The 23800-nt window shown below is 55.7% G+C and overlaps 1 protein-coding gene across 4 annotated transcripts in view; it reads left to right on the top strand.

Moving 5' to 3' along the window:
* Positions 1-23590, top strand: part of PLCG1 (phospholipase C gamma 1) — a 48847-nt gene extending 25257 nt beyond the window's left edge. Inside the window, exons 5-32 of one of the 4 annotated variants that reach the window (XM_014941288.1) lie at positions 2851-2935; positions 3830-3913; positions 4250-4272; positions 5399-5471; positions 6453-6554; positions 7308-7426; positions 8146-8231; positions 9388-9508; positions 9911-10079; positions 10802-10924; positions 11826-11927; positions 12150-12337; positions 12623-12823; positions 13281-13400; positions 13694-13874; positions 14199-14276; positions 14709-14812; positions 15043-15139; positions 15267-15336; positions 16107-16264; positions 16803-16899; positions 17363-17587; positions 18425-18573; positions 20373-20487; positions 20645-20806; positions 21120-21208; positions 21761-21945; positions 22971-23590. In XM_014941288.1, coding sequence (XP_014796774.1) covers positions 2851-2935; positions 3830-3913; positions 4250-4272; positions 5399-5471; positions 6453-6554; positions 7308-7426; positions 8146-8231; positions 9388-9508; positions 9911-10079; positions 10802-10924; positions 11826-11927; positions 12150-12337; positions 12623-12823; positions 13281-13400; positions 13694-13874; positions 14199-14276; positions 14709-14812; positions 15043-15139; positions 15267-15336; positions 16107-16264; positions 16803-16899; positions 17363-17587; positions 18425-18573; positions 20373-20487; positions 20645-20806; positions 21120-21208; positions 21761-21945; positions 22971-23013 — 3349 coding nt within the window. In that variant the 3' untranslated portion in view covers positions 23014-23590. Of the gene's footprint in view, positions 1-2850; positions 2936-3829; positions 3914-4249; positions 4273-5398; positions 5472-6452; positions 6555-7307; positions 7427-8145; positions 8232-9387; positions 9509-9910; positions 10080-10801; positions 10925-11825; positions 11928-12149; positions 12338-12622; positions 12824-13280; positions 13401-13693; positions 13875-14198; positions 14277-14708; positions 14813-15042; positions 15140-15263; positions 15337-16106; positions 16265-16802; positions 16900-17362; positions 17588-18424; positions 18574-20372; positions 20488-20644; positions 20807-21119; positions 21209-21757; positions 21946-22970 lie in introns of all 4 variants that reach the window. The other 3 variants (XM_014941286.1, XM_014941287.1, XM_014941285.1) reach the window with 3 other exon arrangements.
* The last annotated feature ends 210 nt before the right edge of the window (positions 23591-23800 follow it).

The following is a 23800-nucleotide window of genomic DNA, read 5'->3' as shown; positions in this document are numbered from 1 at the left end:
AGGGAATGGCGAGTTGTGGGTTTTTGGCAAAACGCTTCTTTTACAAACCATCTTTGGTCCTTTCCAGAACGGGCGGTTTTTTTGGCAGCTGAAGAGATGGTCTGTGGTGTTCCTGTGCCCCATCCTCGCCCGAGCCTCCTGCACCAGAGCCCTTTCCTTTCCTCCTCCTCCCGGCTGGGTGCCGGTGCATACCTTCCAGCGCGCCGGCAGATGTTGGCTGTTTTCACTGGCTGCTGGACCTTTGGGTATTTGTTTTTCCAAGGGAGGTGAGGTGGAAAGAGGAGGATAACAGGATGCTGAGTTGTGGGTTTTTGGCAAAACGCTTCTTTTGCCAACCATCCTTGGTCCTTTCCAGAACGGGCGGGTTTTTTGGCAGCTGAAGAGATGGTCTGTGGTGTTCCTGTGCCCCATCCTCGCCCGAGCCTCCTGCACCAGAGCCCTTTCCTTTCCTCCTCCTCCCGGCTGGGTGCCGGTACATACCTTCCAGCGCGCCGGCAGATGTTGGCTGTTTTCACTGGCTGCTGGACCTTTGGGTATTTGTTTTTCCAAGGGAGGTGAGGTGGAAAGAGGAGGATAACAGGATGCTGGGTTTTTCTGGTTGCTTTTTTTTTTTTTTCCAAACTGCTGCAGAGGAGACTGTTTCACCTCTGGCGAGGAGAGCTGGGAGCAGAGTTATGGCACTGGGGAATGTTTCCATCGCCTGTGAGAGGGCTGGATCTCTCCTTTGGCCTGTTTGTCATAAGACCTTAAAAAACTTCCGCAGAAGAAATTAGTTTGTTTATTTGGTTTTTACTTTCTAGTCTCAAAATAGTACCAAGCTGTTTATCCAAGGTCTCCAACGCTTTGACATTATTAATAACACACAGTAAATAAAATCCTTCCGTGCTCCGTCACCTACCAGAGCAGAGAGGGAAATGCTGGTCACAGCTTTTACAGGGTTTGCTGTCACCTCTCCGGGTGCCGTCATGGTGCCACGGTCCAACACCTCCCTGTGAAACAGCCCAGCATCACCAGAGCCAGGCGCTGGCTCCAGCCCCGTGCCTCCTGCCCATCCTGATGCTGCAGCCCCTCCTGCTCTTTTTCCAAGACCTTTTTTGCAACTTCAGCCTCTTACCAAGAGGGGAATGCTGCTGGGTGGCCCTGGGGACTCTGGGTGTCCCATGGGGGGTCCCACAAGAACTGATGCTGTGGTCCTTGACACGTGAGGGCATCTCTCACGAGTCGCTGTTGCACTCCTGGCTTGCTTCCCCCCAACATCACCCCATTTCCCTGTTACCCAGCACCCCATAGCTGCTACCCCCTGCCCTGGGGGTTGCCCAGCACCCTGCACAGCAGCCTTGGGTGCTGGGTGCATTGGAGAAGGGAAAGGCCAGGCTTCCCCTCCCCAAAACGCTCACCCTGAGCCCTGGGGGTAACTTTTTCTGGGGGAGATGGAGGCGGAGGGGGGAGACACTGAAGCTGCTGCCCCTGCGGAGCGTTTTGCTGGCTCTGTAGCTCATCCAGCCAGGGGGAAGGGGAGGATGATGCCATTTGCCAGCTTTTTCCATTTTTTTTTTAATTTTTTTTTTTGTCCTGTCTGGCCAGCGAGTGGCAGGACGCTGCTTGCACAGTCCTTGGCCAGCTGTGTGCTGGCCTTGGGCACATGAATTGGGCCAGATCCTGCTCTGGCCCTGCCTGTGTCCGGGTCCCCTGCAGCTCTGAGCCCAGAAACAAGGGCTCTCTGTGTCCCACCGGCTGCGGAGGACCTCGTCTGCGCAGCGCCTGACACCGGCCGGTTTCTCCCTCTCCTTGGGGCTCCCTCCATTCCTGCTCCTTTCGGTGTCGTTGGAGATCACCCTGTTTTCAGGGAAGAGCATAAAAGACACGCAGACGATGGAGTGACCCCCTGCACGGGACATCTTATATTTGCACCCCAAAGCTGTGAGCGTTCCCAAGCTCAGACCTGCCCTATTCTTTGTGGGATGGGGGAGCATCCCATAAGGTCCTGGGTTCCCACTCACTCCAGGGGCTGGGGGGGAGCAAAAGCAGCATCTGTGATTGCTGGGGGCGGACTCTGAGGACCGGCTTTTAAGGCAGGAGCTGCCAGAAGATGATTGCATGCAGACCTCTGGGCTTCTTCAGTCCTGCAGATGGGAGACATCCGTGTTTTTCCTTGCTGCGGGGCTGTTGCCCCACGGGTGACCAACGCCAGGGTGGGCAGGGGTAGCCCAGGGCTTCGTGCTGCCTGTCTGAGCCTGCCTGGTGTGGGATCCCACTTGGTGTTGGCAGCAGAGCCTTCCCCAGTCCAGGAACCAGCATTTTTGGTGTGAAGGGGCCCCCCGGGGGGAGGGCAGCAGTGTTATGCCTGTGGCTAGACACTGAAAATGGCTTTTTTCCTCTCTTTAGGATAAAATTAGCCAGGTCCAAACCACTTGCAAAGCCTGCCCTCCACAGGCCAGGCAGTGGGTTTGGGAAGCGGTTTGGTCACTCAGCATCCATGTTTGGGCACAGATGCTTGAAAAAATGCTTCTCCCCAGTCGCTCCCATAAAGCAGTAGGCACTGCATGCCCAGTGTGGGCTGATGGTGCCAGGACTGTGTTGGGAGGTGGTAGGAGCAGTGTTTGCAGTTCCCATCAGGATGGAAGCACCTCTCTCTGCTCCTCATGGGCAGTGGAGATGCAGAGTTCATTGGGATGGCTTTGGTCCCAACCCCGGTGTCCTTCTGGGGACATGTATCCATCCTTCTGTCTCACAGCTGATGTCCCTTTGGCCACGGCCACTCAGTGTACATGGTGTCCTTGGTCTCAGGGTGAGATCCCACCATCCCAGACCTTCTGAACATGTTTCCCCTTCTTTCCCCGGCTGAGCCAGGATCTCCGCCAAGGATCTGAAGAACATGCTGTCTCAGGTCAACTACCGGGTCCCCAACATGAGGTTCCTGCGGGAGAGACTCACGGTGAGTGTGTGACCCCCTCCCTGCTCCGCTCTCCTCCTCGGCACTGGGGACCCCCAGGAGCCTGTTGCCTGCCTTTGAGCAGAACCTGGTGGTGGTTGAACTCCCACGGCACGTTTGCATATTGCAGAGGCTCCCAGCCTTTCCCGGGAGGGCCCCCACCCACGGTGGCGACTGAAGAGGTGCCAGCTCCCACTGGTTGCCGCACCCTGGCCCGTTTGTGGCCCAGCACCCTCTTTTCGCCCCACCCTGCCTCCCCCGCGCCCCACATTGCTCCTGGCTCCGGTCTAGGCCTTTGTGCTGGTGGGGTAGAGTGTGGGAGGACAGGCAGCGAGGCCAGCTAGTCCCACATCCCGGGGGGTCCTTGCATCCCAGGTCCTGCATCCCATTGCCACCAGGTGATGGGCAGCTCTGCCAGCGTCCCTGGAGACCCAGGAATTGGAGGGTCATCTTGTGATGACCATCCATTCCCACCCGTGCTCTTCTCCGATGCCAAAGAGCAGTGTACCTGAAGGAGAGTGCACACTTTGGGTCTTGCAGTTTCCAGGCACTTGAGGTGCTCTCTGCAAACAACAACAAAAAAAAATGATCCTTTTGTAACTATTCAAGTAAACAATAACAATTTTTAATCAGCACTTCGGTGCCTTTATGTGGATGACTTTGGGGAACCGCATAACTCAAATCAGGATGAGCCTGTGGCCGGCGCACTATGGGGGTCCCACTGCCCCAGCAAAGATGGACAAAGGAAGGAGTCAAAGTCTGACCAGGTTTTGGCCCTTCTCTCCTCCTTTTTCCCTGGGAATCTTGGTGGGAGGAGATACTCCTCAGGCCATGCAAAGTTGCCTGTGGCCCCCGTAAAACCTCTCTGTTTGTTTTTTTGGTCTTTTTTGGCCACAGGATGTGGAGCAGAGGAACGGGGATATCACGTACGGGCAGTTCGCACAGCTCTACCGTAGCCTGATGTTCAGCGCCCAGAAAATGGTAAGAACTGAATTCTCCAGGGCTGGGAAGGGGAAGGGAGTATTTGTTACTGGGGAATTCCCTCTTAATTGCCTATTTAATCCTGCTGCCCTCAGCTAATAGCTCTTGTCTCCTACCTCTGGGCCAGGGGTGACAGGGACTAAAGAAGCTATTGGTGCAGGCTGGTGAGCACGGGGCTGCTGGGGCTGGGGCAGGGGGTATGGGAGCGATGGTGTAAGGAAAGCCGAGCTGCACAGTGGTGGTTTGCTGTCCCCATTACCTTCTTGATCAATTTGTGCTTTCACATACGTTGGTGAGATCAGTGCAAACCTAACGTTTGTGCTTCTTCTTTTGCAGATGGACGTCCCGTTCCTAGAAAGGTGGGTGATTCTCTGAATTTGCAGGGGAAGGGGCTGTTTGCTTTTCCTCCCCGATGTGCTTTGGTGCCTGCAGCAGCGTGTCAGGGATGGGGCACGCTCTACACCTCTTGCTTGCCACCACACCACTTGTGTTTTTGCACTCTGAATGAGCATCTTTGCTGTAGACACTTTGGCTCAGGTCAGTGAGGACTCTCTTCCTCCCAGACAGAGAGCCAGCTCAGGTCAGCTGCCTCCAAAACCCCTCAGTTTATGTGAAGTTAATTGGACCTTGAGCCATCTCCCAAAGATTATCCTCGTGGTTGGTGCTGGTGCGGGCAGTGCCTGTGGTGCCACTGCCAACTGTGCCCTTCCCTGCCCTGTGCTCATCTCCGCCGTGGTAAAAAGAGCTTGAATTTAGACACAGAAGCTAGAGAGTAAAAGACTTGTTACTTTGCCCAGGTAATTCCCTGTGGTTTTCTCTCTTTTTATTTCCTATAACCATAGAAAAGAGAGTTGGCAGGACCTCAGCACCCCTCTGCCCAGGGCAGCCAGCACTGCCCAACCCATTTCTGGGTTTTTTTGGTGTTAGTCCCCAGCGTGGCCCTTGGCTGTCCATTACTGGTACATTCATGGACAAGTCTTTTGAGATCATCAGCTACAAACAGTTCCCTCCTTCATTCCCTGCCTTGCTTCCTCGAGTCCATGTCCTCTGGATACCTGTGGGTCAGTCCTGTCTACAGTCACCCCTTGACTGCCCTGCACCTATTCCGTTCTTTTCACTCTTGTACGAGCCAGCCCCTCTATTTTTTGTACAAATCCATCCCTCTGATGATATTTGCTGCCCTTCACCAGTTTCATGTTGTCATACTTGTGGCAGCGTGGCTCCTGGACTGCTCCTGGAGCAGTCCCTGGCACTGAGGTGTGGACATGTCATCTCAGCTGCTGTGTGTTTGCTGTCATGCCCTCCTCATCTCTCCCTACACATCCCATTCTGCTCTCACAGCGCTCCTTGCTCGGGGCACATGTTGCTTGCACCATGGTGGTTGCAGGTGGCATCTCCCATGATGCTGGTAACAGTTGGTCGTGATGTGCTGCATGAGCGACCAAAGCTTCTCTGTCAATCTCTCTCTCTCTCTCTGCTTTTCAGGGCTGGAGAAAGGTCTGAGCACTTCAGGGTGTCACTACTGGAGTTCCAGAAGTTCTTGCTGGAGTACCAGAGGGTGAGCTTGACACAGGCCCAGGGGAGAGACAAAGGGGTAGGGGGATCTTGCCATGGAGCTGGGATGATTTGGTCCTGGGGTGCTCTGCCTGACACGGCCACAGCCTGAGCGCATCCTTCCTGGAGCAGGAGGTGATGCAGGGGAAGAGCTGGTGAGGGTAAACCTGGCCTCAGCCAGGCACCCTGGTCAGAAAAGGGACCAAGAGCAGAAGGTCTGAGAGTGGTGGAGGGTCCAGGAGGAAGGAACTGGTCAGTGGAGATTTACCCAGCAGCTGAAGCATCATGGTCCATCCTGTCTGCTCAGGAGATCTCAGCAGGTCCTGAGGAGCAGCCAATCAATCTGATTGCTGACCTTTGCGTTCAAAAGCCATCTTGGGTTGTCCAACAAGGCTCAGGCACCCGTAAGGTGCAAGCAGCATGTTTGCAGGCTCTGCAGACCCTTTATTTCAACTCTTGCTGGGCTCCTGCCTTGTTGCTGGTCTTCTCCAAGAGGACAGGGGTGGCTCGTGAAGGCACGGCCATGCCTTACACGAGAGCATGAGGCCTCCTGCTTTGCACCGTCCTCCCTCCCTTCCACTGCCACCTCCCTGCCCGTGGTCTGCAGCAAGTAGAGGGTTAACCAGCAAAGAGACACATCCATTTTGATGGCCTGGTGAAAGAGACACAGGGAGAGAGAGAAGCAAAAGGAAGCTGAGCTGGCTTCTGCTGCCGAAGGAGGAGGGGTGGCAGATGTGTGCAAAGGAGCTATCGCAGGGAAAAAATGCACGGCACTGAGAAAATGAAGACCCCTTACAAACTGGACAGATTTCTGCAGTTGCGTGCTCTCCAGCATTTGTGCTGACTGTTGGATTCCTGCCAGAGATGGTCTTGCAATAAAAGCTGCCTCCTTGATGGTTAAAGCTTCTAGTTGGATGAGCTGCACGTGGTTTTGGATAATGCTTTCTGAAATGATTTCTTTTTATGTCCCTCTTGGGGTTTGCAGGAGCTCTGGGCTGCAGACACCCTTCAGGTACAGGACTTCATGTTCAACTTTCTGAGAGACCCTTTGAGAGAGATTGACGAGCCTTATTTCTCCCTGGATGAAGTAAGACACCTTGAACTGTAGTGGTTATGGGGTGGGGTGGAGTGTGGTGGGACATCCCTGGCGTGGTGTGTGCTGTGGTGTGACAGCTCTGCCTTCGCCATGGGGCGGTGGTGTTTAAAGCATGACGTCTCCTGGAAGCTGCATTGCTGCAGGAGATGAACGTGGTGGATGACCATGGTGGGACTCTGTGTTGCGCAAGAGCTGGCTGGCAAAGGGAATGACTTCTGGGCTCTCTTCTTGTGCTGAGCGTGTGCAGCTGGGAGTGCTCACCACGCAGTCCATTTGGGGGAGGAAAGGGGCTGCATTTGGCTTAATGCCCTTTTGGGTCATGTAAGGATTTTTTTTAAAGCAAGAAAAGCTGAAACCAAAAGAATAAAACTAACTGGAGATGACCATGTCCTTGGCACTCTGGACTGACTCCTATGCAAAGGTCCCCTTATCCACATGGCCTTAGTGAGCTTTTGCTGCCGTGTGAGCCTCAAAATAAAATGTAGAGCAATTAATTTGTCTCCAGCTGGGTCAAAGGATTTGTACCCAGATCCCTGGCACAGCTCAGAGGGTAGGTGGCAGTGCCTGATGCTGTGGTCAGGTACCTGTGTGCTGTCTTGGTTGCCTCTGGCTGGTCTATGCTGAGCTTAGAAAATAGCTCCCTGCTCGGTAGCTGCTGACACGGAGAGTGAGATGTGTGTGAAGCTAAAGCACAGCACCAGGCTCCTCTGCATCATTAACACACTTCTGTTTCTTCCTGAGCAGTTTCTCACCTTCCTGTTTTCCAAAGAGAACAACATCTGGAACTCGCAACTGGACATGGTGTGTCTGGAGAACATGAACAACCCCCTCTCCCATTACTGGATCTCCTCCTCACACAACACGTAAGGACTAGGGGATGGCTCTTTCCACCTGTCTTCTTCTCCTGTGCCAGGGTGGGACTCTCCTGATTCTGCCCAAACCTAGCGATGGGTCAAGTAGACTTTTCCAAATCAGGGTCAGAGACTTTCCTCTTGGTCCCCCAGTCCCCCCTCCATGGTTTAACCATCAATGTTCTGCTCAGGCGTTGTCAGCAGCACACACCTGCACAGACTGCACTTTCAGGTCCCTGGTTGTCACTCGGGTGATTTCTTACCATTAGCCATGTCCTCTGAGGACAGATGTGATAAAAACCCAGCAGGCTGAAAGTGGCCATTTTCCTTCTGAGCTCCCTGCTCATGGGATGCAGTGGTAGCACCTTAGCCCAAATTTGAAGGACTGAGAACCTAAGCCAGCTGAGCAGCCAGCAGGGCAGGCAGCGAGCTCCTCTCTGCCGACAAGAGCTGGTCTGACCTTGCTCTCAGGCTGCTTCTGCCTGATCCAGGGGGCTCTCTTTGATGTGGCTCTTTGAGGCTTATCTCAAGAGCCAGCAGCAAGGCTGGACCTCAGAGGAGTGCTTGCACAGTGGGTCAGAGCTGAACCCCTCAGCTGGGGAGGGTGGCAGGTTTGGGGGAGAGTCCCTGTCGCCGTTCCTTACATCGCAGAGGCAGGTCCCGATGTCCCAGCAGACATCTGTACCCATGGTGAGCACGTTGCTTTGCTGATGTCTTCTCTCACATGAAAGGTACCTGACGGGGGATCAGTTCTCGAGCGAGTCCTCGCTGGAGGCCTACGCCCGCTGCCTGCGCATGGGGTGCCGCTGTATCGAACGTGAGTACCCGCAGCCAGTGCTGCTCGCTCCGTCGTCACCACAGCTTGGTGGTGGTCAGCAAGGCTTTGTGTGGAAGGCAGGGCTGATGTTTGATGTGCCAGGGGTAGCACTGTCATAGAGTCATAGAGTTGTCCAGGCCGGAAGGGACCTCCAAAGGTCATCTAGTCTGACCTCCCCGCAGTCAGCAGGGACACCCCCAACTAGACCAGGTTGCCCAGGGCCTCATCGAGCCTCACCTTGAATATCTCCAGGGAAGGGGCCTCAACCACCTCCCTGGGCAACCTGTTCCAGTGCTCCACCACCCTCACAGTGAAGAACCGACTCCTAATCTCCAGTCTAAATCTGTTCCCCTCCAGCTTGAAGCCATTTCCCCTCGTCCTGTCACTGCAGGCCTTTGTAAACGGGTTCTCCCCAGCCTTCCTGTAGGCCCCTTCAGGTACTGGAAGGCTGCTATTAGGTCTCCCCGGAGCCTCCTCTTCTCCAGGCTGAACAACCCCAGCTCCCTCAGCCTGTCCTCGTAGCAGAGGTGCTCCATCCCCCGATCATCCTCGTGGCCCTCCTCTGGACCCTCTCCATCAGGTCCATGCCCTTCCTGTATTGAGGGCTCCAGACCTGCACACAATACTCCAGGTGAGGTCTCACCAGAGCAGAGTAAAGTGGAAGAATTACCTCTCTGGACCTGCTGGCAATGCATCTTTTGATGCAGCCCAGGATGGGATTGGCCTTCTGGGCTGCAAGTGCCCACTGCCTGCTCATGTCCAGCTTCTCATCCACCAGCACCCCCAAGTCCCTTTCCTCATGGCTGCTTTCTAGTACCTCACCCCCTAGTCTGTACTGATGGTGAGGATCGTTCCGGCCCAGGTGCAGAACCTTGCATTTGCTCTTGTTGAACCTCATGAGGTTCACCTGAGCCCACCTCTCCAGCCTGTCCATTGTCACCATGATGATGTGCTGAAGGGGCTGGGGTTGTTTGCTTTGTGGGACTGGGTGGAACATTTTGAGCTTTGTGGTCTCCCAGAAAGATCTTCACTTTCGTCTCGCTCCTTTATTACCATCCGATGCGTTCCCAGCAGTGCTTGGTTGAGTCCATCTCATGTCCAAGTCCTGCCTATATTCCAGCCTTTGGGCTAAGCTTTCCCCATGCGTTTCTTTCAGTGGATTGCTGGGACGGTCCCGATGGCATGCCGGTCATCTACCATGGACACACCTTAACCACCAAGATCAAGTTCTCTGATGTCTTGGTCACTATCAAGGAGCATGCCTTTGTCACCTCCGAGTGAGTACAACAGGGACGTGGGCTCTGCCAGGAGGGCAAAGAGAGGGTAGAGCCAAGGCTGTAGCAAAGTGAAGCCCTCCTTTATCCAGAGATCTGGGACAAGACCACACGCTTGGGATTCGGTGGGAAGAAAGTATGTCGTTGTGTCTCCCAACCAAAGGGGGATTTCTTCCAGAAAAAAAGTTGTGGGAGGGAAGGCTTTGGATAAACCCTGGTAGTTCTCTGGTCCTTCTCCTCTCTGTGCATTGCCAGCAGCAATGGGGACACCTTGCTGTAGGGGGGTTAAGACAGGACAGAACTGCTCTTTGAGGGCACAGAGGCCAGGTCTTGAAGTGGAGCTCAGAAGGCATTGGTTCCATCCATACACTGTTCTGGTTCTCATGGCTCTTTTTCTTCTCCCAGTTTCCCTGTCATTCTGTCCATTGAGGACCACTGCAGCATTGCTCAGCAGAGGAACATGGCTCAGAATTTCAAGAAGGTCTTTGGGGACATGCTCTTGACCAAACCAGTCGATATTTCTGCTGATGGACTTCCCTCTCCAAACCAGCTCAAAAGGAAAATTCTCATCAAGGTGAACTCCCTTCCCCAGCAAGGCTCCGAAGTGGAGACAGTGGGGGCAGATGGGGTGAGGGTGTGGGACCAGGGGCAGCTGCTTACCTCTGGAAGGGGTTGATCGGCAGCATGGGGTTGGAGATGGAGACCTGATGCTAAAAAGAATTGGAGACGAAGAGCTCTCTTGCCTTCAGAGGAGCTGCTGGGAAATGAGCTCAGCAGCTGGGTGCTGCCTTTCATGAGAGCTTGGGGGATGGTGGTATTTCTCCTGCAGGAAACACCTGTGGGAAGAAAGGGTGAGACTTTAGTGCCATTTGATGATCACTGGGGTATGGGTCTTACCTTGGGCATTTTAGTCCAGAGGAGCCCCCTGCAGCAGGCTTGGTGTTTTGGGGTTGTTCACCAGGAAATGGGGTTGTTGCAGCAGGGGAGGTTTAGATTAGATATTGGGAAGAATGACTTTCCTGAGAGGGTGGTCAGGCACTGGAACAGCCTGCCCAGGGAGGTGGTGGAGTCGCCGTCCCTGGAGGTATTTAAGAAACGTGTAGATGTGGCTCTTCAGGGCATGCTTTAGTGCCTGGGATTGTTGCTTTGTGTCTGTTTGTGGAGGGTTGTTTTGCTTTGTTTTGTTTTGTTTTTTTGTGGTTGGACTCAGTGATCTCAAAAGTCCCTTCCAACCATGAAGATTCTGTGAAATCCATGCTGCTTTTTGGGTGCCTGACCTGCTCTCTCGTCCCACAGCACAAGAAGCTGGCAGAGGGCAGTGCTTACGAGGAGCTACCCACGTCCGTAATGTATTCGGAGAACGACATCAGCAACTCCATCAAGAACGGGATCCTCTACCTGGAAGACCCCATCAATCACGTACGTCTCTCTGCCGCTGTCACCCTCACCCCGCTCCAAGGGCTCCATAAATGACACGGTGACTCCATGGGGCCCTGGAAGGAAGGGCTGTGGTGCAACTGATCCAAGGGGCCGTTGGCCTGTCCTGTTTCTTAGGAGTCTCTGAGGGCTGGGGGAGTTTTTCTGCTGGCTCTCTCCTGTGCTCTTCCCTAGGCACCTCCCGTTGGTCCTTGTTAGAGGCAGAAGGCTGAGCTAGAGGGAGCTCTGGGCTGATGCTCTGCAGCTGCTCTTGTGTAATCCCTATAAGCCTGTTGTCTGTCTCTGCAGTAAGTCCTGGCCATGGTCTGCATTTCTAGACCCGGCTGCCTCTTACCAAGTGCCACTTGACGCACCCAAACGAGCATTCTGCTTTGTAAAGCATTCCTTTTCCTGGGCGCACTTACGCGGTCCCCTTCTTCAGCTGCTTTGCTTCGCTGAGGGTCTGTCAGGCAAAGCCATTGAGGATAGTTTTTGGAAGATAGGAAAGTGCAATGGTAAAGCCACATAACCATCTCTGATGTCCTCATCGCTGATAGCCCCCTGCTGAATCCCTGCAGAGTTGGTTGGTTGGTTTGCCCTTCGTTTGGTCGTCTCCTTTTAACACGTGCTGGGGTGTTTGCAGTGGGATCTGCAGCTACTTTGTGTGCAGGACCTATCATGTGCCTTTTTTTGCTACCAATAAATCCATGCTTGGGATCCGGGGGATGTCTTGGAAGCTCCTGTGACACCACTGAAATCAGTGTTGCTGGTGACTGCCCTTCGCAGATGCCATCACCCCTCACTGCTTGTGCTGATCAGGGAGAGATGACCCCACGGATGGGTGGTGGGCCAGCTCGGTGCTTCCTCGGGGGGGTCTCTTTGCTCAGAGTTTGTTTCCTTGCAGGAGTGGAACCCACATTACTTTGTCCTGACCAGCAGCAAGATCTATTACTCTGGGGAGACAACCAGTGACCAAGGAAACGAAGATGAGGAGGAGCAAAAGGAGGTGAGGGCTCTCTTGTGTGGTGCTAAGTTGTTCACCTGGAGAAAGGTCCTGACTGCCCAAGGAGCTGAGAGTCTCCACTGCCAGCTGACTTCAAGGGGGAGATCCTGTGGTGGGAAGGGTGGGAGCTACTTCAGAAACTCCCTGGTCCTGGCTGGAAGCCTCTTGAGCAGAACACAGCGAGCCTGCCCTCAGTAAGCCCAGACGGTGGGTTTTTCCACACAGGTGAGCAACAGCACGGAGCTCCACTCCACGGAGAAGTGGTTCCACGGGAAGCTGGGAGCGGGACGTGACGGGCGGCACATCGCGGAGCGGCTGCTGACCGAGTACTGCATCGAGACGGGGGCCCCCGACGGCTCCTTCCTCGTCAGAGAGAGCGAGACCTTTGTTGGAGACTACACCCTCTCCTTCTGGTGAGGGCCACAGGCTCGGGGTCACTCACGGGGTAGTCTTCATCTTGATATCCTCATCAGTGGTGGGGTCCCATTCCCTAATGGTCCCCTTCTTCTGTGCCCGCTCTGTGTCAGCTCACCATCTTGGTGCAGACTCACCTTGATGGTGCACCATCAAGTTCCTTGGGAGCCTTGTGCAATGGGTCTCCTGTGGGGCAGGGATGCTGTGTCCAGCCTGGAGCTGTGCCTGAGGCAGGTGCAGAATCTCCATGGATGACCCTGGTTGATCCTCTTCCTCTTCCGCAGGCGTAACGGGAAGGTGCAGCACTGCCGGATCCACTCGCGGCAGGACGCTGGCAGCCCCAAGTTCTTCCTGACGGACAACCTGGTGTTCGACAGCCTCTACGACCTCATCACCCACTACCAGGAGGTGCCGCTGAGGTGCAACGAGTTTGAGATGAGGCTGACAGAGCCCGTGCCACAGACCAATGCCCATGAGAGCAAAGAGTGAGTGTGTGTTTAGAGAGGGTGGGTCATGTCCTCTGGGCAGTTGGAACCCCATGGAAAAGCCTTGCTGGAGTCCTTCTGTCCTTGCTGGAGCTCTCTGGTCCACACTTGCTCCCCGTGGAGCTCTCTCTGTCACAGCAGCCATGCTGGCCAGCTTTGTTGTTGATGGAGCTAGTTGTCTTGGAAGATCACTGGAGGTACCAGGAGGTACCAGGCTTGGTTGGGATGCCCTTCCCCATGCTGCGTGTCAGCAATTGGCTCTGTTCCTGCCTGTCCCACAGAAAGGAGAAGACAGCCCTGTTGCGATGTTATATGATGATCTCTGCTCCCCGTCCTCCTTTGGAGGATTCAGGCAGCCCTTTGTGGGCTGGAGGGGAAGCCATGTGGCATGGCAGAGGTGTGGGATGAGCATGGATGTACAGAGGCCCGTGGACAGTGACGTGTCTTTCCTTGAAAGGTGGTACCACGCCAACCTCACCCGGGCCCAAGCCGAGCACATGCTGATGCGGGTGCCACGCGACGGAGCCTTCCTGGTGCGCAAGAGGAGCGAGCCCAGCTCCTACGCCATCTCCTTCCGGTGCGTCCCTGCGAGGAGGGTGGTGGGCTGGGATTCCATGGTGTGTGAAAGACCAGGAGAGAGGGGCCGTGAGTCCTCCCAGAGCTCTTCTCTCTCCTGGATGGCCCTGGGTAAACCTTACAGCCCCACAAGAGCCTTTTGGACCCTGCTCCTCCTCTCATCATCTCCTTATGGGACGTGGCTGTGCTCAGCAGCAAGCCCAGGGGCACCTTTTGCTTGGGTGTGTTTATTTTGGCTGAGACTTTCTGTTGCCCGGTGCCAAGTGGCTTCTCTCTGTCTTTTCCACCTGCCAGGGCGGAAGGGAAGATCAAACACTGCCGAGTGCAGCAGGAGGGACAGACCGTGCTGCTTGGCAACTCCGAGTTCGAGAGCCTGGTGGACTTGATCAGCTACTATGAGAAGCACCCGCTGTACCGCAAGATGAAGCTGAGGTACCCCATCAACGAGGAGACGCTGGAGAAGATAGGGACGGCGGTGAGTGTGGGCGGCCATTGGAAGAGTTAAGCCAAAGGATGATGGACAGGTCCATTTTGGGCTGGTGCCTTGAAGTGGTGTTGTGTGAGCCACCTCTGCGCTTCACAGTCCACATCTCCCAGGGCTTCACGCCCTGTTGGAAACACCTAATGGCTTAAGTGAGATTTATTGCTGTCCCTCTGACCCGAGCCAGCAGGGAGTGTGGGCGTGGGGCTCCGTTTGCTGTGTGCAGCATCGTCTTTGGTCTTGTTCTCCCTACCTCCCCCAAGGCAGGGGACCTGTTCTGTGGAGCCACAGTTGGCACCTGGCCCTTTGTTTCCACAGGAGCCGGACTACGGAGCCCTTTACGAGGGACGCCACCCTGGGTTCTACGTGGAAGCCAACCCCATGCCCACCTTCAAGGTACAGTCTCACCACTTGGCATGAAAAAACTGGCAGTGCTGAGGGTTTAGCAAGTGTCTATTTTCCAAGAGCTGTGTTATTTTGCACACTCGTTTCTAGACCATGCAGGGGGACACGCTGAGCCTGGAGGTTCCCAGGCTGAGCTGCCTCTTGTTCTGAACTCTCCAGACTGAACCCATCAGTGGCTCTAGCCCAAAGGGAAGTGGCTGTGTGGGGCCACACCAGACTTGTGACTTCTGGTTTGGCATAAATGGGTGCCTCGATTTGTTCTGCAAGGGTCACTAGGGTCTGGAAGCCTCTAGCAGCAGGGTTGGATGGTTCCTGCACACGATGTGCCTCACAGTCCCCCCCAACAAACATGTTTCATCCCATGGGCTCGTTGTCCGTGTGTCCGTCCTCTGCCCAGCCTCATGGGACCCCTCCTCGTTGCAGTGCGCAGTCAAAGCCCTGTTTGACTACAAGGCACAGCGGGAGGACGAGCTCACCTTCACCAAAAACGCCATCATCCAGAACGTGGAGAAACAGGAAGGAGGCTGGTGAGTTGGTCCTGAGCCTGCTTTTTCCCTCGGGGATCCGGTCAAGCCTTGGTGTCACCATCCATACAAAGGTGTGTCCCTTCTAGGGTTGGGTCCATTTGGGGATTGCTGTACAGCCCCAAAGCCACACAAACCCTAAAAGCAGATGATGGAGGAGCTGCCTGTTGCCCGTGACCCCCAGGCAAGGTGCTCATGGTGGGTGCTGATGCTGCCCCTTCCCTTTCTTTCAGGTGGAGAGGAGATTATGGCGGCAAGAAGCAGCTGTGGTTCCCTTCCAACTACGTGGAGGAAATTACTGGTCCCAGCAGCCTGGAGCCGGAGCGGGAGGTGAGCTGGTGCCTGAGAGGAGCGAGGAGGGTGGTGGGGAGGAGCGTGTGGGCTCAGCCCCTCACACCCTGCTGCAGTGCCCAGCGCTGTGCCCAACACCATCCTGCCTGTGCTTCCTTCCCAGCAGCAGCTGGATGAGAACAGCCCCCTGGGAGACCTGCTTGGAGGTGTCCTGGACGTGCCCTCCTGCCAGATCGGTGAGTGCCGGGGAGGGATGGAGGAGCAGGGGGTGTTGGAGCCTTTTGCAGGTCTTCTGGGCCCAAGGACTTTGGTGTCCATCTGTCTCCAAACACCCCTGTGCCTGAGCAAGTGAAAGCATCTCTGTGGTGCATGCCTGCTGTGTGGTGGCACACTCTGCTGCTGCTCCTAGCAGAGGGTTCCTCAGGTTTTGGGGCTCAGGCATGTCCCTGCAGCCTGAGTACAGCCAAGGAGCATCCGGGGTCATGCCAAGGAACCTCTCCGGCACACCTTGAACCTGCTCCCCACGGGCAAGGGAGCTCAGATAGAATTTTGTAGGCTCCTTCCTTTCTGTAAGAATTGGTCCTCCCTCACATACGTGTGGTCCAGGCTGTGGAGCCCCTGGGCACCGCTGAGCCAGGTCCAACCTGCAGCTCCCTATGGTCCCTCTGCTTCCCAGATTTCAGAGGGTGTTGTGCTCCAGGTGACTGTTGCCATCTGGGCAATTCAGGGCAGAGTGAGGAAGATGCAGGAATGGGAGGAAAAGCGATTACAGAGGCTCCATGAGGCTCCTTAGCCCTCTCAGGATACGCTTTCCATCCTCACCTATTGCTTCCTGAGCTCCATCTTTTGCCTCCAGTCACCAGAAATGGGAGCTTCTTTTAGCTGAAGAGTCCCAGGGCAGCCACGAGAGTCCCTCAGTGTCCTCTCCCTTCCTCCCTCTGTGGCGTGAAGGACTTGGCTCAGCATCTGCTTGTGACCTTGCTCTCTGCTCCCTTTTCCCACGCAGCCATCCGTCCCGAGGGGAAGAACAACCGCCTCTTCGTCTTCTCCATCAGCATGGCCTCGGTGTCACGCTTGTCCCTTGATGTGGCAGCCGACACGCACGAGGACTTGCTGGACTGGGTGAAGAAGATCCGGGAGGCAGCCCAGACGGCCGACGCACGGGTGAGTCTGGAGAGCCCTTGGCAGGGGAGACACCTCCTTGCCACCTCCTGGATTTCCCAGGAGCTGAGGAGCAGGTGGAGGCTGGTGGGGAGACAGTGAGATGACCACCTGTGACAACTGGCAGAGCAGTTACAAAGGTGACAATGACAGAGTAACCTTTGATAAGATAGCAAGGGGTGGTGGCCACTCATTGTGACTTGAGAAGTTCAGGCTGGACGTCTGGGAAGATCGGTCCATTGGGAGGGTGTTGCAGCCTCGAGAGGTGGGGAATCTCCATCCATGGAGGGTGGCAAGGCTCAGCTACAAGGCCACAGCCACTCTGCACTGGTACCAGTGCCAGTCCTGCTCCAGGAAGACCCACCAAAGACCTTTCCCATGGGCACTTTTGTCATGTCCCCCCATGCAGACCTAGCAGACCACAGGGTGAGCAGGAGCCCACACCAGGCTGGTGCTGCCGTTGACCCCAGTTGATGAGCTGGGTTATCCAGCACTACTGCTCCCACCTGGCCCTGACACCTCTCTCTCCCTCTCTTGGCAGCTCTCTGAAGGGAAGATGATGGAGAGGAGGAAGAAGATTGCCCTGGAGCTTTCGGAGCTAGTGGTCTATTGCCGACCTGTGCCCTTCGATGAAGAGAGTGAGCATCTGCTGCTCTGGTGGCTACCACAGGCAGTCACCACGGTGTTACAGACCCCGTGGTGTGCCACGAGGAGTTGCTTTGGCTAAATCTCAGCAGAGGGCTGGTGTCCAAAGCAAGGCGGAACCAGTTTACATTGGAGCTTTGGAAAAGTCCTTCTCCAGAGGGTGGAAGTTCCTTTCCTCATCGCTCTGTTGCTGGGATCTGTCACCGTCCAGAGCAGCTGCTGAAGGAGTGGGGCTGAGGAGCACCATGTCCCATGGCTGAGAGTGGTTTTGATGCTTTCAGCCATCGGTGCTGGGCACCTGGCAAACGCCCGCTGGGGCAGAGCAAGGTCTGCAGAACCTGATGGTGGCTGAGCCAAGGGAGGAGAGGATGGTGGTAGGAAGGGGCCTGGGTTGGTTGGTTGAAGTGTCTGGAAAGGGAATGTGCTCCTGTCTTATGCTGTGATGTCTCCTCCCAGAGATTGGCACAGAGAGGGCCTGTTACCGAGATATGTCCTCCTTCCCTGAGACCAAGGCGGAAAAGTACGTCAACAAGATCAAAGGCAAGAAGTTCCTGCAGTACAACCGCCTGCAGCTCTCCCGCATCTACCCCAAGGGCCAGCGCCTCGACTCCTCCAACTACGACCCCCTGCCCATGTGGATCTGTGGCAGCCAGCTGGTAGCACTCAACTTCCAGACCCCAGGTGAGGGCAGCAAGCAGGGAAGGTGGATGTGCTCCTGGCGTAACTGGTGCCTCCTCCAGCCACCTGCCTGCACCCCTGCTAACCTGGTCCTGACAAAGGGGGGGGTCTAGGAGGGGCTCTGCAGGGAGCAAGACCTGCTGTTCGTGTCCAGATGTGTGGTTGCCGCTGGGAAAATGTGCTCCAGAGGGTTGGATTGACCAGGGAGCTGGGCTGAGCCAGGAGGTTGTGATGCCATGAGGACAGGATGGAATGGGGACGAAAGAGGGAGTTCCCCCGAGGTCCCTGGTGACAGTCAGGGGAAGGTACCAAAGGGGAAGGTGCAGCCCCAGCCCTGAGACACCAGCAGGTTGCAGGCTCTGAGTCAATCTCACTGCTCTGCTCACCTTTCCTGAGCTTCCACCCCTGCTCCTGCCATGCAGCCCAGCCATCCCCTTGCCAAACCCTGCCGTGACCCCTTCAGCTCATTAACCCCCACCACAAAATCACCTGCCTCTTTCTTCCTGCTGCCTTTTTCATTCCTTTTGTGAATTCAAGCATCTCACAGGCTGGGGTTGGCACACGCTAGGAGCCAGCCCAAGGAAAGCTGAAAGGAGAGGGAGGGAGAGAAGGGGGTGACCCACGGAGCACTGGGTAGTTGGGCAGATCCTGGATGAGAAAGTCCCCCTGTGGCCCCAGCACGTGCACAGGCTGCAGGGAGGCCACGGCGCACGAGGCATTGCCAAGGGGTGGGCCAGGTCCCCTTGCAAAGGGCTTCCCACCAGGCCCCAGTAATGATGGGGCTTGTGGAAAGGGCGCAGGGTCTCCTCCCTCCATCTCCCTCCTGCCTGTGCTCTCCAGACAAGCCCATGCAGATGAACCAGGCCTTGTTCATGTCCAACGGCCAGTGTGGCTACGTCTTGCAGCCCACCAACATGCGGGATGACATCTTCGACCCCTTCGACAAGAGCACGCTGCGGGGCGTTGAGCCGCTCTCCATCTCCATTGAGGTCAGTGCCTCCTCCCAGCTTGGGAGGAAGATGGGGTTGGATCCAGGTGGTTCTATCAACCTTGGGGTGATTTAATATTTTTTCCGTGTTCCTGACCAAACCCCTCAGCCCCTGTCCCACACAAAGGCTTGGAGAGCCCTTGCTGAGCGAGGATACCCATGGGTGCTGCTGAGGGAAGCACTCCAGACTCCACTGGGTGCCTGGAGCAGCAGGAGCATCCCTGGGTGCTCTCCTGGGACCTTTCCTGCCCAGGGCCCGGTGCCAGCAGGTGGCATCCATGAGCCACGGAGGTGGCAACCCTGTCCCCAGGGCTTGGCTGGGACCATCCAAGCACAGGGTGGCTCCCAATGGGGTAACACAAGACCTCTGCCTTGTCCCCTCCTTGTCACTCAGTTGCTCTGGGCTCCACGTTTCCATGGCCCCTCTCGGGAAGATGCTTGAGGTTGAAACGGACTTTTCAGCCCATTTCTGTGTTGTGATGATAAGAGGAGAGGGGGGCTGCTGGTGGGGTGTGCCAGAGGATGGACTGTGGGTGCCCATTGAATCTTTTTCTTCCCGGATGGTGGGACTGGGGCTGGACCATCCCGGTGTCAGCTCACGGAGCTGCACAGCAGAGGCTCTGCAGGGGTATGGGACAGCTCGCCAGACAAACCTCCGGAGGGACGGGAAGGTTGTGGCTGTGCCAAACCAGAAGGCTCTCATGTTTGGATAGCGGGTGTCCCATGAGCCTGTGCAGGCGTCTCTAGTGGTCTCAGAGCCGAGCTGTGGGTCAGCACCTCCTCTGCAAGTCCCTCAGCTCAAGCAGCCCTCAGGGAGGAGGCAGCAGAGATCCTGCCCTCACAGGTTTCTGACAACACGCACAAAGCGCAGCTCCTCTGGGGCCACCTCTGTTTCGGAGTGATCCCACCAAAGAGAGCCACAGTGAGGGCATCCGATCAAGTCCCATCTGCACCAGTGACCCCGTATCCACTGCCTCCCTAAAAATCCCTGGCACCGTTTCCCTGCACCATCTGTTTTCCAAACTCTTCCTGCATCCCGGGATGCCGCTGCAACCAACCGCCAGGTCTCAGGAGTCGCTGTGCCGTAGCCTGTCACCGTCTCCTTTAAGAGACGGGGCTCAGCCTTTTGTCCTCTGGCAAAACTGCCCCATGTCCCCACCAAAGGCAGCTTTCACGGATGGAGAAGCCGTCTCGAGCCCAGCGTGACTCAAAGCACATGATCCAGCGTTGGCAGCGCGTCCTTCCCCGGCAGGAGCAGCGTGCCCACAGCACGCCGGAGCGACATATGGCCGCTGGCAAGAGGGAACTGGGATTTCTTTCTCCTGCAAGGAAGCAGGTTGTCATTTGAGTTGAGCACAGACTGTGCCGCAAACAGGAGGCAGAGCAGCTCCTTTTCGTCCTCAAGGCAAGGCAGGAGGGCCAAGAAGCTCCGTGGGAGAAGGGGGATGTCCAGCTTAGCTCTGCGGGCAGGAGAAGGCGGCTTGGCTGGAGGAGGGGTGCTGTGGTCCCAGCCTGAAGGAACCTGGGGTGGTTCAGCTTTTTTTTTTTTTTTTTTTTTTTTAAGGGCTTACACATCAAAGTGGTGATTGGTAATGCCATAGCAGCTTCCAGGGGTGGGAGCTGTTTTTCTGCAAGAGGCAGGTGGGGCTGGGCTGGCTGTCAGTGTCTCTCCTCTCTTCAATTAGCAGGGCCAGGGTGATTTATTTGAAAAAAAACCAACACCTTGCTATGCAAACAAGTTTGGTTTTTTTTTCCTCTTTGCTCTCATCTCTTACCAAGTCTCCCCTGCTCTCTGCCCAGGTCCTGGGGGCCCGGCACCTTCCCAAAAATGGAAGGGGAATCGTTTGTCCTTTTGTGGAGGTGGAGGTGTCCGGGGCTGAGTACGACAACGCCAAGCAGAAAACAGAGATCGTGGGTGAGCAAAGGGAAGGGAGAGGGACACACCACCACTCCTGACCGTGGTGTGAGCCATGGGCAAAGCCCCCAAGCTCAGCATCAGCCCTGATGGGCAGTGGGAGGGACACACAGGGCTCAGCTGGGGCTGCCCATTGACACCAGTGTTTTCTCATTAGCGGATAACGGCCTGAACCCTCTCTGGACCCCGAAGCAGTTCCACTTTCAGGTCAGCAACCCCGACTTTGCCTTCCTCCGCTTCGTGGTGTACGAGGAGGACATGTTCAGCGACGAGAACTTCCTGGCTCAGGCCACCTTCCTGGTGAAAGGCTTGAAGACAGGTAAAGCGCTCGGGGAAGCAGGGAGGAGGGGGGTGTCATGGTGGTCCTCACCAGTTTGCTAACTGCATCGTTAGCCAGGGAGATGCTGAGTTTCATGGGAGGACGCTCTCAGTCCCTTGGCTGGCTCAGTCCCTCTGTCCCCATGACCAACTAGGTCAAGGAAGGCAGAAGCCATGTGCTAACATCCCTTGGGACCAACCCAACTTGAGGGGAGCTGGGGGGGTGGTGGGTGGAGAAGACCCCCTTGAATTCTGTGCCAGGGGACCAACACGTGCCTGTGCCACGAGTGACACCGGGGCTGTCTCTGCTGTAGGTTTCCGAGCTGTACCCCTGAAGAACAACTACAGTGAGAACCTGGAGCTGGCTTCCTTGCTGGTCAAGATAGACATTTTCCCTAGCAAGGTAAGGACAGGAGTGTCCTGCTCCGCTTGTCCCCGCAGCGGCACGGCTCTGTGCCACTCAGCTGAGATTCTGGTGCTGGTGGGATGGCAAACGCTGGGCTGGCCTCCTGCAGCCACCCGGGATGTTTCAGGCAGAGTCCTGCCCAGACCATGTTGGACTGGGCTGGACATTCCCTCAGCAAGAGCTGGGGGAGGCAGGTTTGCTCCATCCCAGTTCCCATCTGCACTCCAGGGAGGTTACAGCTCAGGCTCACGGAGCCCGGCTGGCCCGAGGCCATCCGCGTTGGCATGAGAGGAGGGCAGAGCTCTGTCAGAGACAGATATTTCTTTTATTTCTTCATTTAAAATGATGTTGGAGGGAGCCAGCAATATTTGTTCAAGACGCAGCAGCTGCAACGTTGCAAACCCCCAGGGTCCCCCCAAGCCCCGCACACCCTGCGTGGCAGCAGGTCCCTGCGGCAGGACGGCCTTTACTGCGAGACACACACTTTGAAATCCCAAGCCCTTTAATATATATGTATATATTTATATATTTTTTTTCTAATCCAAGCAGGAGAACGGTGAAATAAACCTCTTCAGTGCCTCAGCCCTCCGGGAACGAGCAGGGGATGCTTCCAGCCAGCTGCTGTCGAGCAGGGGCAGGGAGGGATCCTTCGAGTCGCGGTACCAGCAGCCCTTTGAGGATTTCCGAGTGTCCCAGGAGCAGCTCGCTGACCACTTTGAGAGCCGGGAGCGAAGGTAGGGCAGTGCTCCTGGAGGTCTCCCCTCCCCAGCATTTAGTCTCCCCCCCAGGTGCGGGCTGATAAACGCAGAACCACACTAACCCAGAGCTGAGCTGCAGCCTCCTTTGTCCTGGGGAAACTGTGTCCAGTTTTGGGCCCCCTACCATAAAAAAGACATTGAGGTGCTGGAGTGGGTCCAGAGAAGGGTGACAAAGATGGTGAGGGGTCTGGAGAATAAGTCTGATGAGGAGAGGCTGAGGGAACTGGGGTTATTCAGCCTGGAGAAGAGGAGGCTGAGGGGAGACCTTATTGCTCTCTACAACTCCCTGAAAGGAGGGTGTAGAGAGATGGGGGTCGGTCTCTTCTCTCAAGTCACAGGCGACAGGACAAGAGGAAATGGCCTCAAGTTACACCAGGGGAGGTTCAGGCTGGATATTAGGAAAATTTTTTTCACTGAAAGGGTTCTCAGCCATTGGAATGGGCTGCCCAGGGAGGTGGTTGAGGCACCATCCCTGGAGGTGTTCAAAAGACGGGTTGATGAAGTGCTGGGAGGTATGGTTTAGTGATGATGCTCCTTGTTTGTTGTGTGGGTGTCTGTTTTTGTCAGTTAGGTTGACGGTTGGACAAGATGATCTTTAAGGTCCCTTCCAACCTAGAAGATTCTGTGATTAATTCTGTGAAACCCTAAATTTCAGCATGAAAGTTGTGCCAGTCCTTGTGGGGAATCGCTGCTTTGGGGTGCATGGGAGGGTGGGATGGGGAGCCACCACCCTACAGCCGGTGGCCCTTCCAACCTAGAAGATTCTGTGAAACCCTAAATTTCAGCGTGAAAGTTGTGCCAGTCCTTGTGGGGAATTGCTGCTTTGGGTGTAAGGGAGGGTGGGATGGGGAGCCACCACCCCACAGCCGGTGGCACTTTCCCCCAGCATGGGGGGGACAAGCTAAGCCCCCGCTTTCCTCCCACGGGGGTGGCTTTTGACACCTGAGCATTACCCTTGGTCCATCCTGAGCTGTGTCCCCCCTCTCTGTGTCCCCCTGCAGGGTACTGCGGAGGACCCGGGTCAACGGGGACAACCGGCTGTAGCCCCTCTCGGCGGGCGAAAGCACCTCCAAGTGCTTGTGAATCTCACGGCACGCTGTGAACTGGTTTCTATGGAAACGGCACTGCTATGGCCTACTTTCAGGCAGCTTTTCCAGTTTCTCCGCTGAAGTGTGTTCCAGTGGAGAACTAAAAAAAAAAAATAAAATAATAACACAAACCAATATTGGGGGAGAAAAAAAAACAACCAACCCAACCCCAACCTTCTCCACGCGTCGGTGCGTGCAGCCTGTCGGCCGCCGAGCTGCGAGACGGAACTCTCCGTAAGGACAAGGAAAGAGACCCAAAATAACCCTCCCCCAGCCCTCTGCCGTCGTTGCTGTGCCTGTATTCCTGGAGATTCCCTCCTGCCGGAGCCCCTTGGCAGCCATCCTTCGCTGTACCCGCTCCCAGGGTGCTCAGAGGAGGGGGGAGACTTCATCCACCACAGCAGCACCTATCTCTGTCCCGGCGGCATCGCATCTACCTACCTGTATAGCCACTGCCTATGGGTCCAGTAGTGAAACTCGACGTTTACAAGGCCGCTCTAGCTTTAAACGACAATAAAAGTGTCAGTATTACACGCGTGGTGGCTTGGGTTTGGGTGTCTGGCAGTTTGCCCCCTCCCCAGAAGATGCACCAAGGAGCTGAGGTGTGGGGGGCCTGCACCTTCCTCCAGCATTTTTAGGGAGTTTGCTGCTACTTGGGGGGAAAAAAACATCCAGGAGCAGCCTTGGGTTTAATGTTGTTCACTCAGAAGGGTTAAACAATTCCCGAGGGGGATGGGGGACAA

The sequence above is a fragment of the Calidris pugnax genome, unplaced genomic scaffold, assembly GCF_001431845.1.
Source record: "Calidris pugnax isolate Ruff unplaced genomic scaffold, ASM143184v1 scaffold55, whole genome shotgun sequence".
Classification (NCBI taxonomy): domain Eukaryota; kingdom Metazoa; phylum Chordata; class Aves; order Charadriiformes; family Scolopacidae; genus Calidris; species Calidris pugnax.
Note: the sequence above shows the minus strand (reverse complement) of the source record. Positions and strands in the feature narration are given on the sequence as shown.